This window comes from Diaporthe citri (genome assembly GCF_014595645.1).
Source record: "Diaporthe citri strain NFHF-8-4 chromosome Unknown scaffold_4, whole genome shotgun sequence".
NCBI lineage: Eukaryota > Fungi > Ascomycota > Sordariomycetes > Diaporthales > Diaporthaceae > Diaporthe > Diaporthe citri.
Window position 1 is genome coordinate 3359269 of NW_025064849.1, and position 18473 is coordinate 3377741.

The following is an 18473-nucleotide window of genomic DNA, read 5'->3' on the forward strand; positions in this document are numbered from 1 at the left end:
CTTGCTTATTAGCTCTTTATTTAATAAGTCCTTTAAATAATTTTATAATAAATACTTATAAGCTTTTTTTATCTAGGGAATTATTAACAAAAGAAGCATTGCTTATAATAATAAATTCTTTTAGATTTTAAAAATATAAGGCAAAATACTTAATATATAAGAAATATAATAGCACTTTATTAGCGGTATTATAGTGTTTTTAACTTAAATTGGTTAAAAATTGCGCTAACCATGATATAGTAAAAGTAATGTTTAGTTATATAAATATAGCAGCGAATAATAATAAATTAATTTTCTTTTAATATAAGTAGACTTTAACTTTTAAGGCAGCGGTAATACTTAGTAATAGCTCTTTAAGAGTTATAGGAACCTTATGGGAAATGTTTATTTTATTAGTTAATTTAGCAATCTTCTTAATATATGCGGTTTGGGCCAGCCAAATTTAGCGATTTTCACAATCTTAAATGATTTCTATACCAAGAAACTACTAAACTGGATTTCCTCTAATAATCTTATACTTTTCTTAAAGTTATTATTTCAGCTTATTTACTTATTTCTAACAATTCTTTTAATATATAATAATAATATCGTTTATATAAAAGAAAATAATAACGCCCTTCTTTATATAGCAATATGGCTTATATAATATTTGCTAATATTTATATTAAGCCAAGGTCTTTATAAACTCCTTTTGCCATAATAATAATAAGATCTAAAGGCTATATAGCGCTTTATTTAGCAATAAGATGGTTTCTTTCCATTAATATTTATATAGCATTTACATAAAAATATCTTAATTAATTAAAGCATGGATAAATGCATTTATAACGTTATATTATATAAGTTTAAGATTAAATTTCGCCGCCATTACTATTAATATATAGAAGGATTGGCTTGCTAAGATTATAATATAGGTTTCTTATATTTATCCTTTTATCTACTAATTTCCTTAAATAATTAAACGGGCCTTATACTTTTAAAAGACTTTATATTTATTAAACTTATATATATATACCTATATATAGTTTAGGACTTGTTTTTCTGCCATATAGGGATTTCGTTTTTAAATCTCGGTTTATAATCTTATTTTAATATAGCTTTATAAATAATTAGCTTTTACTTATTTAAATAAATATTTAAATAAATAATTCTTTAAATTTTTATGCTATTTTAATAGCTTAAGGAGATTATTTTTATATAGTTTTACCCCTTAATAAAGATATTTCTTAATTTATGCCTTATTTAATATCTTTTTATTTAATTTAGCCATTAAGGTAGCTTTAGTATTAGCTATAAATATGGATTGCTATGGTATATTTATAATAAATTTATTATTTAATGAAATTTCTTTATTTAATTATATTTAAATGGCATAAGTTAAAAGTATTAATAAAGGAGTTCACGGCGATATAGGGAGTACTTTAAATTTTGCATTTATATAGGCGCTGTTTTCTTGGTTTGCTATGGATTGCCTCTTTTAGGCATCCTTTATATTTCCTTTCAGGACTCCTTTTTCATTAATGTTATTTTCACGATTTGCTATAAACCAACCTTTCTTTAAAGTTTCTTTTGGGGAATTGTCTTTAAATAAATCTTTTTCTTTTAGGTTTAGTATTTTATTATTTTTCAGGAGGGCATATTCTTTTATTCATTTCATGAAACGCTTAATGTTTATAGTAAGGAGTTTATCTTTAAAACCTTCCTATTTATCATTAAATACTTTATGTTTATTAAAGATTACATCTTTTATATTAATGATTTTCCTAATAAAGGGAATCCATATTTAATAAATATTTAAGGAATGATAGCTTATAAGATATTTAATTTATATTTACGGCTTTAATTATTAATATTGTTTTTTCTTTAATTAAGTATTTAATATTATAATATATATTTTATAGCTAAAGATATATAAGTAAGTTTAATTTAGTTTTAAATTTAATTATAAAATATTTATTTATTTAGTAATTACTTTATAAAATTTAAAGTATAATGTTTATTAATTTAAGCTATATATTAATATTTAATTATTAAGATATATTATTATGCATTTAATTTCTGGCTATAAAGAGTATAAAAGCTTTAAGCTTATTTGCATTGCTTGCATCTTTTCCTTAATTACACCCCTTAAGCGCTTAGCATTACCATTTTAAGTTTATATATTTAATGCTAAGGGCTTAATTTTAATATATTTTAACTTTAAGAATTCCTTTACTATTTATTTATAATTAAAAATTTCTTTATTATATTTAATTATTTTAATCTTTATTTTATGCTGGATTTTTATTATATTATAAAAAGATTTAATTGCATTACATAATATATTGCTATTTTAACTTATAAGGTAGTAATTTTAAATAAGTTTAATAACTTTATATATTAATAAAAGTTATAATATATAGCCTTAAATTCCTTTTTTATAATTATGGAAATTTATTACAATTCTTTTACCTGCTTATTTACGAATCTCCCTTAGCGATTAATAGATTTACCGCATGATTTTAGCAAGAGTGCATACTTTGCACTTTATAATAATAGGTTTATGGATTTGCACCCCTTAAGATAAATTTATTAAGTATTTTAAGGCTTTTAGTTTTAAATAACTTAATTATTTATATTAAATAATGGCTTTGCTTATAAGTAGCCTTTTTTTAATAAACGTTATATATTTCTTTCTTTATATATTAAAGGAATTTTAAGTAGTTTTAAATTAATATTTAATAATATATTAACTATGAATATTAATAAGTAAATAAAAAATTAACTTATTTCGTTATTTTAAAGTAATTAAATTATGCTCATTATCTTAAAACATTCCTTTCTTTTATAATTACCTTAATAAGATAAGGGTAATTAAAATTCATAAATATAAGGCAACGTTTTTAAGATATAAAATTAAGGTTCCGGCTTGCATAAGCATCATTTTATATGCTATAACTAATAGTTATTAATCTCTTAATTATATATAGTTATTATAAGTTGCCAGCCATAAATTTACTAATTACTTATTAATATTTATAATTAATATTATGCTAATAGGGTTTAGTATTATTAAGTGCTTTAAAGGGTATTCTTTTATAATATTTATAATAAAAGCTTTCCTAACCTTTATATTTAATAATATAATATCTTAATAATTAATCTTTAATTTCTTATACCAGCTTTTTCTTTATAGGTTTTAAAGTCTTGAATTTTAATTTAAATCTCAGGCCTTAAATGGCTTGAATTTAAGCTTAAAGATTAGCATTATTTTCAAGGGCATTACGCACCTTTTCTTTTATTCTTTAGCTTTTTTTAAACTATAAAAGTGCTTTTTCTAGAAATATATAAAAGTAATTAGCAAGGGCATGGTTTTTATTATAGGCTATATATATTTCTTTAAGGTTTTATACCTAAGATTAATGGCATTTATTGCAATATTAATTAGATCTATATAGTAAATTAAATTTAATTAAGCTTCTTTAATATAAGCTTATCTCCCCAATAATATAAGCATCCTTTTTATTATTATAATTATTTTTCCCATTATAAGTAATTGCTTATATTCCTTTAATAGTTTTAATAGGTTTATGCTATATATTTAAAGCTTGCAATTCCTTATAAAAAAGGTTCCTAATTTTCTAAAATTTAAGGTTCCTATTTACTACTTCTTATTTTCTTATTTGCTAAAAAGTAGTTATTTATATGGGCATTATGCTTTATATAGCTTATAGTAAATTAGGAACCTATGCAATAATTTGTTTTACCTTAACAATCCTTTATTAAGTAGCTTTAAATATAGCAAATTCTTATTTATTAATTTAAATCAGGGTTTCTTTTAAATTCCTTAATAATTTTAAAGCATTTTTATATAAAGCTTTTATTTATAGCTGGTTGTTTATCTATAATAGTTTATACTTTTATTATAAATTTAAGTATTATTATTAAAGTAAAATTCTAGGTAAGTAGTAGTTTAACTTATAGTTTAGGGTAATTATTTAAAGCACTTATTTACGTAGCTTTTAAATAGCGGTTTATTCCTTAGTATACTTTAGTTCTTTTAATTTATACCTTTAAAGGTTGAGATTATATATCTTAAGATTGGCATTAATAAGGTTGAAGAGTAGCTATTGGCCTTATTATTTCTTTTAAATGATTTTAAAATTATTTAGTTTGATATTAAATCCGCTAATTATTTAAGAAACTGCATTTTAAGCGGCTGTAATAATCTTAATATACTTTTAAAAATATATATTAAGTTTTTATAGCTTTAAAAGGAGTTTAAGTTAATTATGAATATAGTGTTTAAGTTTATAGATTTTAACTTAAAGGTTGAATTTATAATCCTAGTTACGCTACTTTTTTAACTTAGTTAGGAAGGCGTTTTGGGTTTTATAGTTATTTTTATTGGCCATTTTGCGTGGCTTAAGGTAATAAGACTCTTAATTATTAAATTTTATACCTTTTTTATAGTGGAATCCTTGTATATATGGTTAATTTTAATGGTTAATGTAATAATATCTTGATTCTTCTTTTTTTAAAGCTAGCTAATGGCGGGGGCTGGTTTTTTAACTTATGAATATTAGTGCCTAAGGCATTTATTATTATGTTACCCGTGTATATATGGTGAATTTATGGTTTTATGATGAATTTGCTGTTTTTACGGTGAATTTATGGTGAATTCATTAATTTATGGTGAATTTACGGTAACTCCATCATATAACCGTTTAGCCACGATATATTCACCGTTGATTGGATCTGACATATATCATCCTAAATACTATGAAATTAATATTATAAACTTAGGGATAGCATTATTAGGAAACTATGGGGTATCTTTAGCAAATATTAAGATATTTAACAGCTGGATTAATAGTTAGGTTAGTAATGATTAGCGAATACCCGGTGCTATATGTTTTCTACCTTTTTGCTCCGTAATGCAAGGCCATTATCACGCGCTCAGACCTGACACACGTCTTACTACTTACAATACGGATCCGTACCAGCGGCTATAGGGCGATCAAAAGCACTGAAACATGAGACCCAGATCACAGGGAGGCAGTCAGCAATGCCAGCAATATCTATAGTGTACCTAGGTACCAGCAGCATGAGAAGTGAACACAGCCTTGCAGGAAGCGTGAGAAATTGCGAATAGGATACCTTTTCCCCACGCAGAGGTTGCAGAGATAACGGGGTTTATCAAAAATGCCGGAAGCATTTGGCATTCGCAGGGAATGGAGGCGGTCTCACGATGTTTAGTAGAGACCGCCGCGGAAGAAGGTCACCGAAGTTCTTGGCAGCTGTGTTTGATCTCGAAATAATTCCCAAAACCTCAATACAATTTGTAAGATATGTTGAAGACTCATATTTCTTGCATACCAACAGATTTAGCGGAACTTGGACTGCTAAGCGAGACCTCGAGGCAACCACTTGACACCAGCCCATAAGTGGGAATTCACTGACATTGCATGAAGAGATACCTGACCAGTAGAATTTCAAGTGAATATATCTTATCCGGTGATGGCTGTGGATAAGTTGGACAGTCTTCTCTCGGCCGGCTACACATTCGGTCGCGATGTGTTCCGATCAGGTCATGTGATAACAATTTTCGGTAGACCGCATTCACTTCACTGTAAACTATCTATTGTACCAATATAAACATAAAGCGGGAATTGCCTGCAGTACGAAATGACCCGTGTGCCTGAGCCGACCATTACTCTTAAACTTGTACTCGGGGAATATGGTCCGGATCCATTGTGCGGCTGAACTGAGCCGATGACTGACAAGGGGTTAGCTGCATCTGCCGATACCACGGGACGGGACGAGACGAGAGTGACGGATCTTGGCAGCTTGTTCTCTTCTAACTGTGCGGGCCCCTTGACGTGTTTCCCCAGGACGGAGGGTAATCCATCTCCCCATGGAGTAGACGGTCATAGCCTGGGGCCTGCGAGGGAGCTTGCATACGTCTAGCAACAGGCTTGATAGGCAGGGCTGTATGCCTTTTCCGTTACTTTGCTGGACGGACATCGGAAAACCCCCGCCCGGTGTCATGTGGGCGGTCATGTGGGCTGCCACCGTGTGATCGCCTACATCCATTTGTGTGACTCGAGACTACCCGCATAGATTTGCATGTGATGATTTTGAATACTTGGGAGTGCCCAAGGTAAGAGGTCCTGTGTACATCCATACGTATTCTATTACGGCTTGCTAGCACCTTGAACTGGAGAGTGTTGTCTATTCCTTTGAGACTGTCTGAACGCTTTGTTGGAGTACTATCATGCTCGAGTCACCTGCAACTACAGACTGCTCTCCGACTTCTCGACATCAGCGAGGTACAGCTTCCTCAGCCTGTCCCACTCTCCGTCCGCCAGCTTTCCCTTCAGGGGTAGCCTACCGCCCTCGAGAGTACCCAGACCCGTGACACGGAAGACGGCCTCCTTGATACCAACGATACCGGTCTTGCCTATGTACTCCTCCGCCTTGCTAACCACGTACTGCAGTCTCTGCACCTCAGCCAGCGTGTCGGGGTCGATTGGCCTCTTCTCTGCGAGCTCCATCAATCGGGACACGGTCTTGGGGTAGATGGCCGCCAAGCCATCGATGACTCCAGCTGCTCCGAAGAACACGATGGGCCCGAGTTGCTGACCAAAGCCGCTGTACACTCGGAACTTGTTGTGGTCAATAGCTGGGTCAAGGGATACTTGGACGTGGTAAGACACGTTGCCATGAGACCTGGATTACGGGTCAGCGTGTAGAACCGTCTGGGGTTGTATCCAAGCGAGCAGGGAAGTCAACCTACATCTTGCATCCCACGATCTTTGGGTGCTGAGCCAGAGCCGAGTACGTCTCGGGAGCAACCAGGACGTTGTTTGTCACGCCCGGGTAGTTGTATCTGCATCATTGGTTAGAATACTTTCAAACGGAGTCCAAACAGGCCTTGAGAGGTCCGACTCACATCAGGATAGGGATGGGGCTGTTGTCTGCAATGATGGTGTACCACTCCTGGATGTTGGCCTGCGAGCCTGCCGTGCCAAAGTAGCCCGGGACCAGCACGAGACCCCACTGTGCACCGGCTTTGGCGTAGTCCTGCAGCCACTCCAAGGTCTCATCGATGCCGTTGGTGAGCACACCGGCCATGATGGGGTAGTCGGGAAAGCCAGCATCGTCGAGGCCCTTCCTGCAGCCGGCAATCAGGTCGAATCGCTCCTGTTTGTTCAGATGTATGGCCTCTCCGGTCGACCCGAGTAGCACAAGACCGCGGATGCCATTCTTGGCCAGGAATACCGAGTGCTTGACCTGTGTCTCAACGTCGACCTTGGGCTGCAGGCCTGCCGATGCGGAGGCGGGTTTCAGGAAGGTAGGCACGGGGACAAAGACGCCCGTTGGAGGGCTGGAGACAGGGGATGACATTTTGGCTTGGTCTGGTGGCTTGCTTCTTGCTTGCTTGAGGGAGGGTGGTGTTTCTGTGGTGCACTGAGGGCCGGGCCTGTTACCTCCTCATGAATCTGTGCTGGAGGTGATTCACGGGCAATCAATCGGCTGGTGGGACCGTTGGCGGTTGTCTCTCGGGCCATTGACTGCCGAGGGGCGCCGGTGCCGACTCCGCACATCGGTGAGTCTCGGCGCGCTCGCCCGGACCTGCCACGCCCGACCTCGGCTGCCAACGCATTTTATGCATGTTCCGGATATCTCTATCACTGTATGCACTTTGGCATTTCCGGTCGGATAACAACGCATAGTCCCGTTAGTCCACCGGCCATCACGTAATAATGAGTTGCTGCTACCAACTCAAATGAGGGAGCCCCTGGTGCTCGTACTCTCACAAAGCCCAAACAATACACAGCAGAAAATCATTCATCAATCTTCGTCAAAGATTAAGACAATCCGTGTGATAATCGTTCACAAACGTCATGGGTTCAACAAGGGCCTCCACGACGCTCGCTGAGCATTTCAAGCTCAACAACGGACTGAGCGTTCCAGCAGTAGGGCTGGGTACCTGGGTACGGTCTCATTCATCATGACTGCAGGGCTAGTGCTGACTCCGACGACGACAGCAATCTAAGCCAAATGAGGTAAAAAATGCTGTTGAGCTCGCCCTCAAGTCAGGCTATCGCCATGTCGATGCTGCGGCTGTGTACGACAATGAGAAGGAAGTGGGCGAGGGCATCAAGGCGTCCGGTGTTCCCCGCAAAGACATCTTCGTGAGCAGCATCCTCTAAACCAGGCTTCTGATCTCATGAACGACCTACTAATAATTACCATCTGCAGTTGACCAGCAAGCTCTGGAATACCCATCACAAGGGTGAGGATGTTGAAAGGGCAGTGGACACAAGCTTAGCAGATCTCCAGACCGACTATCTGGATCTTTACCTGGTCTGAGGCCCGAGTCCACACTCTGATTGACTCCAACTCACTTTCAACAGATTCACTGGCCAGTGACATTTCGTCGCATCAATGACACCGAGCGTTTCCCCATCGATGAGCAAACATTTGGCGTAGATGTCATTGATGTTCCGACAATAGAGACGTGGAGAGCGATGGAGGCTCTGGTGAAGAAGGGGAAAATCAGGACCATCGGTGTCTCTAATTTCTCCATCGCCAAGATCAACGAGATATGGGACGCCGCCGAGATCAAGCCGGCGGTCAATCAGGTCGAGCTTCACCCATACTTTGCGCAGCCCGAATTGGTGAAGTGGTGCCAAGATAAGGTGAGTGAGGAATTGAGGACCAGGAAACATTCGACAGACTTGCTTATGAGACCATAGGGGATCGTTGTTGAAGCCTACTCTCCACTTGGGAACAACATCTACAGCTTGCCCATGTGAGTTTCCCAAAAAGCCACGGGCCGCACGATCTTGGCTAACAGAGTATCAGGGCCATTGAGGACCCGGTTATCATCCAACTGGCAGAGAAGCTTGGCAAGACGCCTGCTCAAATCGTACTCAGCTGGATTGTTCAGCGAGGCGTCGTCGTCCTCACAAAATCAGTCACTCCATCGCGAATCAAGTCAAACCTGGAAGGTAAGTGACACCAGGGACAAATCTGCAGCCCCGTCGATCTGACGCTTCATTAGTTTCCGAGTTGCCTGCGGACGTCTTCGAGAAGGTCAACTCGCTCGACCGCAATCACAGGTACAACTTGCCTGCGAGATTGGGAGTTGACATCTTCGGGGACGCGAAGCCCGAAGTACTCGCAAAGGCAGTTGCTGATTTCAGGAAGAAGACGAGGCAAGCGCGTGGACTGGAGGCATAGAGATGTACCCGATTGTTTGTCTTCTTCATTTCGACCGAGAAATTAGAAACAACACTTCGCATCATTTTTCTTTAGATGTTCGTCGCAAAAAGGCAACATCGTGACTGGAATTATGAATACAGCTTCTTACTTACTCCTGGATATACACATGATCATATTTATGCAATTACTGGCTATTCAAATGGCTGCCACGATTCTGATCCCACTGCCTGCCCACATGTCCATTGAGGACTGGTCACTGGCGAATTTGTCAATTCCAGACTAGAGTTAAAATGTCGATGGGCCTCACTGTCAGTGCCGTGCTGAAAAGACCAGGCCCCACAAACTTGCGCTTTTCCGATGCACCAAGGCCCGTTTTCCGGGTGGAGACTCAAGTAATGCATGGTGCGTCGCCGGCACAGCGACCAGCCATTACCGAGGTAATCTCCACGTTAACTGCATGCCAACCCATACTAACAGCATCGTGGGGTAAAAGGGCAAGAACGAACGACGACTTCGGAAGTGTCAGTCGATCAGTGATAATCAGGCTGGAGTGAAGCATCATCTGGCCTGTCCCCGTCTATTCTTTCGACAAATCAATTACATCCTTTTGACGAGCAGTAAGTAGCGCAACTGCCAGCATAGTCTACTGCTGCTTGGGCAAGACATCGACTCCGTCTTAGCTCCCGTCCTCATATCCGGCCACCAAAATGGGGAAAATAGCAACTATGGAGTACTTCCGCGTGCCACCACGTTGGCTCTTCGTCAAGATCACTGACGAAGCAGGCAATGTCGGTTGGGGAGAGGCGTCGCTCGAGGGCCACACGCAAGCTGTCGAAGGGTGCCTGGATGCTTGGTTCGAGCGCTACAACGGGTTCGAGGCCGACGATATTGAGCACATCTGGCAGATGTCATGGCGGACCACCTTCTACCGGGGTGGTCCCGTCTTCATGAGTGCCTTGGCCGGGATTGATATTGCACTTTGGGATTTGAAAGGTCGGCTGCAGCTCTGCAATCAGGGTGGTAAGAGAAAAGCTAACTTGTGAGCAGCTCGTAAGCTCGGGGTACCAATCTACCAATTGCTTGGAGGTAAAGTGCGCGACAAGCTCAAGGTGTACGCATGGATTGGGGGAAACCGGCCAGGTAATGTGGCAGAAGAAGCGTGCGTCCCCCGCAAGCTGACATAGGCTGTCATCATCTGACCCCAAGTCGAACAGGAAATCAAGGAAGTCGCAAGGATTCAGCTGCGTCAAGATGAATGCCACAGAGGACATGGGCTGGCTAGACTCGCCCTCGGCACTCGACTCATGTGTGGAACGAGTCAAAGCCGTCAAGGAGCTAGGCATGGATGCCGGTGTCGACTTTCACGGTCGGATCCACAAGCCCATGGCCAAGCAGCTCGTCAAACTGCTCGAGCCGCACCGGCCCCTCTTCATCGAAGAGCCCCTGCTCTCAGAACACATCGGGGGGATCAAGTCCCTCGCTGAGCAGACCAGCGTCCCCATTGCTCTAGGTGAGCGCCTCCACAGCAGGTGGGACGTCAAGCCCTTCCTCGAGGCAGGTTGCGTGGATATCCTTCAGCCAGACATCTCGCATGTCGGCGGCATCTCCGAGATGAAGCGCATCGCTGCCATGGCTGAGGCGTACGACGTGGCTCTCGCTCCTCATTGCCCGCTCGGTCCTATTGCTCTGGCTGCAAATTGCCAGGTTGACTGCTCCAGCCCCAACTTTGCCATCCAGGAGATGAGCCTGGGCATACACTACAATGCGGGCACGCAAGACCTCACCAGCTACACCAAGAACCCGGAAGTCTGGAAAGTCACCGACAGCTACATCAACATCCTCTCAGGCCCAGGCCTTGGTATTGAGGTAGATGAGGAACAAGTCAGGGCCCTATCCAAGGATGCGACAGCATGGGTGAGCCCCGGCTTCATTGGACCTGGTGGTGAGATCAGGGAGTGGTGAACTAGTTCAGACTGGAGGGGAGGCAACTATGAATCTTCATGCCGGGGTCGACACCAAAGAGAGTTGAGATCTATAACGGCACATGCATAAGTGGTCTCGTTTTTAATCTGTACACATGTGCTTCTTAAGCAGTATGCAGATGCATAAAGTACTGTGCGAGAATGATCTCATCAATCCAATAAACCCAAACTTCGCTTTACACCAAAACAGCCATTGTAAAGTTACTTACCTTGAGTACTTAAAAATGTTGGCTCTAATTTGCATATGGTCTGCACTATGATCCAATTTTTGATGTGCATTTTTCTCTTCAATGCATAGTGTACATAGTGTATACGCTTTTGGAATTAAGTGGTCTCGTTTTTAATTTATATATATATATGCTTCTTAAGCAACATGCATTTAATCCCTTTACATAATAATAAAGGCTTAAACACTTAATATTAAAAAACAATATAACATTAATAATAATAAGTTTTAAATATAATTATAACTTATAATTAAGAAAATATTAATAGCCTTATAATATTTATATAAATAAGGTTAATAGGAATTACTTTTAACAATATTATAAACTATTAATGTAAATAATGCAAAATTAATTTATTATAATACTTTAAAATTAAAGTTAGGTAATTAATTACAAAGCAAAAATTAAAAAATCTTTATTATATTTTTTTTAAAAAAGTAAATAAGATATTTATAATAAAATAAGTAATATAAAGAAGTATAATTATATTATATTGCTTTAAATTTACTTTTTTATTCTAATTAATTAAAAAATGCTTTAAAGCATTAAAAAGTAATTAAGAATAAAGGGTAAATGAGAGGGTATATGTAATTACTACTTGCAAATTACACCTCCCGGCTAAAAGACCATAATAACCAATTTGGAAGATTGGCTATTCCAAGCAGTATATAAGAGCCGTACCGTCACAGTAAAAAGGGGGGTTTTAAGGTTTCTTTGCTAATAAAACATAGATAAATATATCAAGCCATATGTAAATTTATGCACTAACTTAGGGAGGAATAATCGGAAAGCTAAGCAGATAGCAGACAAACCAATAAACAGTTGATTTTTTATTTTAATTTTTTTTTAAAAAAAAATACAGTGTGGCCGAAGCCCTTTGGTTTTAATTGAGGAACCGATGACCATGGCATAGGGTAAGAGACCGGCCGAAGTTCATGTCCAATTGCCCAGGTGTCCAGGAAATCGCCCATTTAATTATCCGACGGAAACTGCCAACTGGCATGGACTTAAGCGGAATGATTCAAAACCCGGAGCCTCTGTGGCAGCCGAGTAACTCATTATCAGCTGTATGTCATACGAATGTCGACGAAAAGGTAAGTCTGTTGAGAACCGAATCTTCACAGGGGACTCTGACTCAACTTTCGCTCGCCAATCACACAGATACAATTTGCTACGTTGAACGACGATTGGCGGCACAAAGGCTGTGACTGCGAACATGTTTCAGTCACTCCACGGCCCATAGGAGTTCAACGACGAAGAAACCAAACAAGTATATATTTCAACAACACAGTATTTTCCAGCATAGCGATTCTCTCTAACATCAAAGACAGCACCTGCCCATACTAAATCTTAGACTCAAGTTCCAGACCGATCATGAATAATACTCAGCCTGTGCTTAACCTTCGTGTTGGAGGAATCTTTCACAGCCGTAAAGCGAAGCGGGAGGCTCAACTAAGACATATTTTAGAACTGGAAGCAGAATCGGAGGCCATGCGGGACCCGAACCTCGATCTAGCGTATGCCATAGCTGTTCGTACGAGGAAGTCAGATCAAAAGGATGAAACCCCAAGATAGCTTATGAATTTTACTTGTTGAGGCGTTGCTCAATATCGTCGTTTTAACCAACCCTACACGATCGGCGCATAAAAGCTAAACACGCCCTTGGGGTCATATTTCTTCTTCAGCGACCTCAAGCGGTCATTCCTCCACTCCTCAGCGCCAAACCACGCCGGCACGCCCTCATCTCCATACGCATAGTTGACGTACGCATGCAACTCCTCCCTGCCGGTACCCTCCCTGATGATCTCCCTCAGCCGGTTGCCCAGGTCCTTGACCTCCTCGTCCTCGGCCGCGCCAGTCGAGTTGTAAATGATGAGCGGCGCAGCGAGCAGCAGGTCCTCGCGGAAGGCAAACGCGGTGGAGTCCCGGTCGCGCTCGCGCACGCCCGCGGTGGCGTAGTCCTCGAGCATGAAGATGGAGTTCCCCCAGGGGTTGCCGGCGCCCGAGATGGCGGCGGCGTAGACGTCGTACGCGCGGCGCATGGCCGTCACGTTGTAGGACGGCAGGTAGATGGGGAAGCGCGGGTTGTTGAAGCCGAAGTCCTGGCAGGGCGGCGACGCCAGCGCGATGCCGGTCCAGGCGGCGAGGTCGCGGTAGTCGCCCGACTGGGGCGTGATCTTGAGGGGCTCCAGGTCGTGGAAGGGCTTCGTGTACGCCGGGTCGACGGCGTCAACGCCTTCTTGCATGATATACATTATGATTACAGGCTATAAGTGGGTGTGTTAGCGCGGACTTTGAAAGATAGGGATGCGTGAGGCCTACGTTGTTTGGGTCGAGCGTCGCGTCGTTTTGCCAGTAGGAGTAGTTCTGGACATCGTCTGTCTGGGTGCCGTTCTTGAGGAGAGCCTTGCTGGCAGCCTCGTAGACGGCTTCGACCTTGTCGCCGCTGAAGACGATGGTCTCGATCGCCCAGTTCGGTGACACAATATCGTAGGTGGCCGACGTGACGATACCGAAGTTCTGGCCAGCCCCGAGCATCCCCCACCACAGATCGGACTCGCTGTCGATCGTCTTCAGGTCACCGTTGGCGAGAACGACGTTCAGCGACTTGAACTGGTCCGAGATCAGGCCATGATGGCCTTGCAGCCAGCCGTGTCCACCACCGAGAGCGGGGCCCAAGTAGCTGACGCATTCGCAGGTTCCAGTGACGGTCTGCTTCCCTGCTGCCCAGAGAGCCTCGGTCAGGTTGTGCGAGTTGATGCCGCCGCCTACGGTCACGGTCTTTCCGTCTTCGGCAATTTCCAGGGAGTTGAGTTGGCCGAGGTAAATTTGAATACCATAGTCCATCTTTCCCAACGAGATGAGAGTACCATGGTGCCCATTGTAAGCAAGAATGGAACTGCTGTTATTGTATGCGAAGGCAACCTGGCACAAAGAGTGTTGGCTAGCTGTTTTGCGTGAAGGAATGAATATGATGTGGATAACGGAGAACTTACGGTCTGCGCAACGTCCCCCTCGATCGCAGCAACAACTACGACATTGGGGGTCGGGGGTTCTAGGTTAGACCAGCGGACCGTGAGCGCAGCGAACGGCTCGTCACCAGGAACGTAGACTTGAGCATTCTCGCTAAGGTTTTCCGCGAGCGCCTGGATATCAATACCTGCCGCAGGTGTCCTGGGGAACAAGTCAACGGAGACAGGTCCGCATGACACGACTGGAAGCACAGAGACTGCCGTGCACGCCGCAAACACCAACGGTGTCAGGAAGCGGAAGAACATCCTGCCTATGAGCATCGACAACGCAGTGGTTGACAGGAAAACCACGTGCTGGATCTTTGGAGTATTTATCAGAAAAAGGCACCGAAGATTGCATGCGATGTAGGGACTACACGTGGAACCGAGCCTTAAAAAGGGCAGGAAACCGTCGAGGGTGGAGTCCACATGGTCCGATAGAAGGTATCTAATTAGACATTTCATGCAAGTGTAAGCACTAGTGTGTAAATGCCCTCATTCACTGCCGTTTCTGCCGCTCTTCTTTCCACAAATCCACTCCGAATGCTACTCAATCCTGGTCTCACGCACCTTGCCACACAGCCGCTCGCCTTTCGATTTAGTCGAACAGAAACGAACATCGCCAGATTTGTCAAGACACTCCATGACAGCCGTGTGTTGAGCCACGAGGTAACCGGTTACGATGGCTTTGTGGAGTTCAAGTCTGTCTAGCTCAAAAACTACTAACAAAGTCCGTGTATAACCATTGCCGTGTACGCAGGAAATGCTCGGACCTTTGTCTCGCACAGGTTCTCGCTTGTTGGTAAGTAGACCGAGTTTGGCATTTGTGCCGCTGGAGCTAGAGCGCCATGTCTTCCTATTGGCCCTTTATCCTTGCCTCCGAATCTACTCAAAATCTTGGAAATATTCCTACGCAATACGAAATGCGGAAGTTGTCAAGGAATGTTTGTAAATCCTGTGGTACCTCCTACACGTCAAGATGCCGTGGTCTCGTATCGACAAGCAATGAGATTTTTTAAGTCACCATTTCACTTGGCACACACACTAGCTGCACCCCACCGATGACCGCTGACCCCCGCTTCGGGCTGTGGCACATCCTCTACTGTAGCCGAGTCTCAAGTTCATTTCAGATTCCTCGTTCACGGTAGAAGCGAGCGGGTGTCTATCTTGCCGCCTAGGGAATGAGCTGTAGCCCTTTGCAAAACCCTGTCTTCAGGAAATAGCCTTCGAATGCTGAGATGGAATTACTATGGCTGATCATGAGATACCCCAATCTGGGTAACTGAGACATAACATCCATGCTGTCGAGCGCGCAGAATCTGACGTCTATCTCTCTGAGTTTTGATAAGTTGCTTCAAGACGGCAGGAAACTCCCAGAGAGCTTGCTGTTAGTGGCCCACAAATACCGGGGACGTTGTTGTCAAAGTGAAGGAGTTCTTGATGTAGCATAGCTACGGCGTTCGAGGGATTGTCTTCATTGTTGAAATTAAAATGGGTTGGGAAACCTTGACAGGATGGCAGATCACCGCTCCTTAGACCAAGATAATGCTATTGTCGAACAAGGGGACAAGGCCTGATTGTTAATTTTCAATTGTCAATTGTTCAATTGCTAATTTTAGATTACTAAAGACAATGCACGCTCTTCAAAACCAGAGGATCAGAGAAAGCAATTGTCATAATATAAGAGTAGTACTGCTTGGCTCTCAGCACCGATGGACACTATCTGCATATCAAATCTCAACATTCTACAGCAACAGCAAGCCTTGGGGGTCAACACATTGACAACAAAGGCTGGAAAATTTCGAAAATATGAGCAACGTACGATTGTCACAGGCCAGCATGCTGGTGAACATGCAGTCCAATGCTTTCAAATACATCCAGCTCCCGGCCAACTTCGGCCAACATTCGTGGGAGGAAATCCACACCCGTTACGAACAATCTATTTTGGATCTTCCACCCTCACTCGTCAACCAAGTCAGCGTCGGAGAATTCAGCCAGGTTAACCCTCCAATGACGGATCCCCTCCCTGCCCGACCTATCATTTCTAACACTGTGCAGGGTAAAGAGGGAGGTCCTCGCATTTGCGCGCTCTTGCACGATCGGCTGTCCTATCTTATATCGCTTGTAGATGAGGTCCACAACATACAAAACCTCTTGCACGAGGCGCTGGGCGGGTTCGACACTGAAGAAATAGACCCTTGCCACGCCGCGGGGCTTAATCTCTCTCTCTCGGATCCGTCACGGGAGCTGAACCCCTTGGCTGCGTACTTGCTTCGGGCGCTTATCCGCATGCGCATGTCAGATGTCGAGTATAACCTCGTTTCAAAGGACATTGAGCAAATGCTGGAGGCGGCTGCACGTATCCACAGGGGCCTCCTGGCTCCAGCTGTGCGTATGTCTTCTAGGGGCAAGGCCGAGCTCGAGACCCAATATAGAGCTTGGGAGTCTGTCTACCTCGACATCCAGTTAAAATGGCATGAGCTTTGCAGCGGTTTCTCCGAGAATACGATTTTTTATCGGGACCAGCAGCGACGTCGAGACTTTAAGAGATGGCAGAAGGGGCACCAAATATAAACACTCTTCGTGAGAGTCGGAGATGCATAGGCTGGTGTGGTTATAAAGCATGGCATGGATGGCGTTAATGGTGTTACTGGAATTACTGATGGCTCAAAACTCTTCGTAAGAGGTTACCGGGAGCCACGCGTACTTAAAATGCAAAATATAATTCTTACTGAAGAGACAAGAAGCTCAATCTTGAATTTGAATGTCTTGGACGTGATACGCGATCAGACTGAAACTGCAGTGGACGTCACGTCAGCCATAGTCTTGCACGAGAAACTGGAGCTGGGCCGCGTTTGAACGAACTTTTTATCTACGCCGTATAATGTTCCCAATTGTTTTTCCGTCATTCAATCTCGACCCAGCCACCACTCTCTATCACCAGCTATAGTTGGGAGCAGAGCTGGTGATTGCGGTCGTTGACGGTGACCTCTCATGCCAGAGCCGAAACGCGTCGGCACCCAATTATTCCACAACAGCTTATACCGAAGATGATTGCTGTTTTACTCGATGACCAATGCTTGACACTTAATCTCCACATTCAACCTCTCGTTCGGCAGCGCCGCGACCTGCACACAAGTCCTCGCAGGGGCCTTGGTCTTGTCCGGCCAGCGCTTGTTCCACTCGGCGTTCATGGCGGCGTAGTCCTTCATGTCCGTGAGGAATATGGTGGCGTCGACGATGCTCTCCAGGCCGCTCTTGCCCTCCGTCGCGCCCTGGATGATGCTCTCGATGTTCCTCAGGACCGCGGCCGTCTGTGCGCCGCAGTCCAGCTTGTGGGTGCCGTCTGGCAGCGTCTCGCACCCTTCGTATGTCCCGTCACCCCGCCGCGATGATGTCCCGCTGACGAAGATGATGCGGCTGGTTGAGGGAGCTGTGCGTGCGTGGGGGTAGTTGGCGAGCCCTTGGGCGCGCTCTGCTGGGAGGAAGAAGCCCGTTCCGTTGGAAGCCATTGTCGCACGTGCTGCCCGGCTACTTTTTCGAGTGAGGGCAGTATTGTCGAGTCAGGTGTGAGGTCTGTATGTGTGAGAAATCCCTACCGTAATCCGATATCGCCGCGATTTTTCACCACTCGCCGGTTCAGATAGTTTATACCGGCACAAGGTTGAAGCTTGTCCCACACCAGGAGCAGCTTGGTAGCGCAGCGGAGGAAGCATCAAGCATCCGTCTTCCGCGTTGAACCTCTCGATCTTCCGATTGGCTGAATGGGCCAGCTCCAGCGCCGGTCGTTGGACGGCCCAGCTCCATAGCGGGGTTGTCAGGGCACACGGAAGCGGAACTTTGCCTGGCGCATTTGGAGAACGCAACGGGCAGGGATTGCCATGTTCGCTAGGGTAACGGCTAGGAGGGCCAGCATAACTGCTGAATGAGAGAGAGAGGGCCGATTGTATCCAGTGAAGTTCTCCTCGAGTCCCAATGCGAGTCGCTCATCGCCACAGCTCATGACCCGGTCACCCAGAATTGATACTCATCTTGAGGAT

General features: G+C 43.2%; 6 protein-coding genes across 6 annotated transcripts; 3 read left to right on the top strand and 3 right to left on the bottom strand.

The window, feature by feature from the left end:
* Positions 1–6275: 6275 nt before the first annotated feature.
* Positions 6276–7389, bottom strand: INS49_010083 (uncharacterized protein; the record flags this gene model as incomplete). Its single annotated transcript, XM_043170809.1, has 3 exons — positions 6276–6711; positions 6779–6871; positions 6935–7389. 3 exons carry the CDS (start codon positions 7387–7389, stop codon positions 6276–6278), a joined length of 984 nt encoding a protein of 327 aa, XP_043025374.1.
* A 500-nt stretch (positions 7390–7889) lies between these two features.
* On the top strand, positions 7890–9231 carry INS49_010084 (uncharacterized protein; the record flags this gene model as incomplete). The annotated part of the gene is made up of 7 exons (XM_043170810.1): positions 7890–7961; positions 8034–8180; positions 8248–8352; positions 8403–8687; positions 8745–8800; positions 8854–8999; positions 9053–9231. 7 exons carry the CDS (start codon positions 7890–7892, stop codon positions 9229–9231), a joined length of 990 nt encoding a protein of 329 aa, XP_043025375.1.
* Positions 9232–9938: 707 nt separating this feature from the next.
* On the top strand, positions 9939–11175 carry INS49_010085 (uncharacterized protein; the record flags this gene model as incomplete). The annotated part of the gene is made up of 3 exons (XM_043170811.1): positions 9939–10206; positions 10261–10372; positions 10428–11175. 3 exons carry the CDS (start codon positions 9939–9941, stop codon positions 11173–11175), a joined length of 1128 nt encoding a protein of 375 aa, XP_043025376.1.
* A 1875-nt stretch (positions 11176–13050) lies between these two features.
* On the bottom strand, positions 13051–14715 carry INS49_010086 (uncharacterized protein; the record flags this gene model as incomplete). Its single annotated transcript, XM_043170812.1, has 3 exons — positions 13051–13689; positions 13745–14347; positions 14419–14715. The coding sequence occupies 3 exons, from the start codon at positions 14713–14715 to the stop codon at positions 13051–13053; spliced, it is 1539 nt and encodes a 512-aa protein (XP_043025377.1).
* Positions 14716–16242: 1527 nt separating this feature from the next.
* Positions 16243–17292, top strand: INS49_010087 (uncharacterized protein; the record flags this gene model as incomplete). Its single annotated transcript, XM_043170813.1, has 3 exons — positions 16243–16492; positions 16562–16825; positions 17237–17292. 3 exons carry the CDS (start codon positions 16243–16245, stop codon positions 17290–17292), a joined length of 570 nt encoding a protein of 189 aa, XP_043025378.1.
* A 203-nt stretch (positions 17293–17495) lies between these two features.
* On the bottom strand, positions 17496–17945 carry INS49_010088 (uncharacterized protein; the record flags this gene model as incomplete). Its single annotated transcript, XM_043170814.1, has 1 exon — positions 17496–17945. The coding sequence occupies one exon, from the start codon at positions 17943–17945 to the stop codon at positions 17496–17498; it is 450 nt and encodes a 149-aa protein (XP_043025379.1).
* Between the last annotated feature and the right edge of the window lie 528 nt (positions 17946–18473).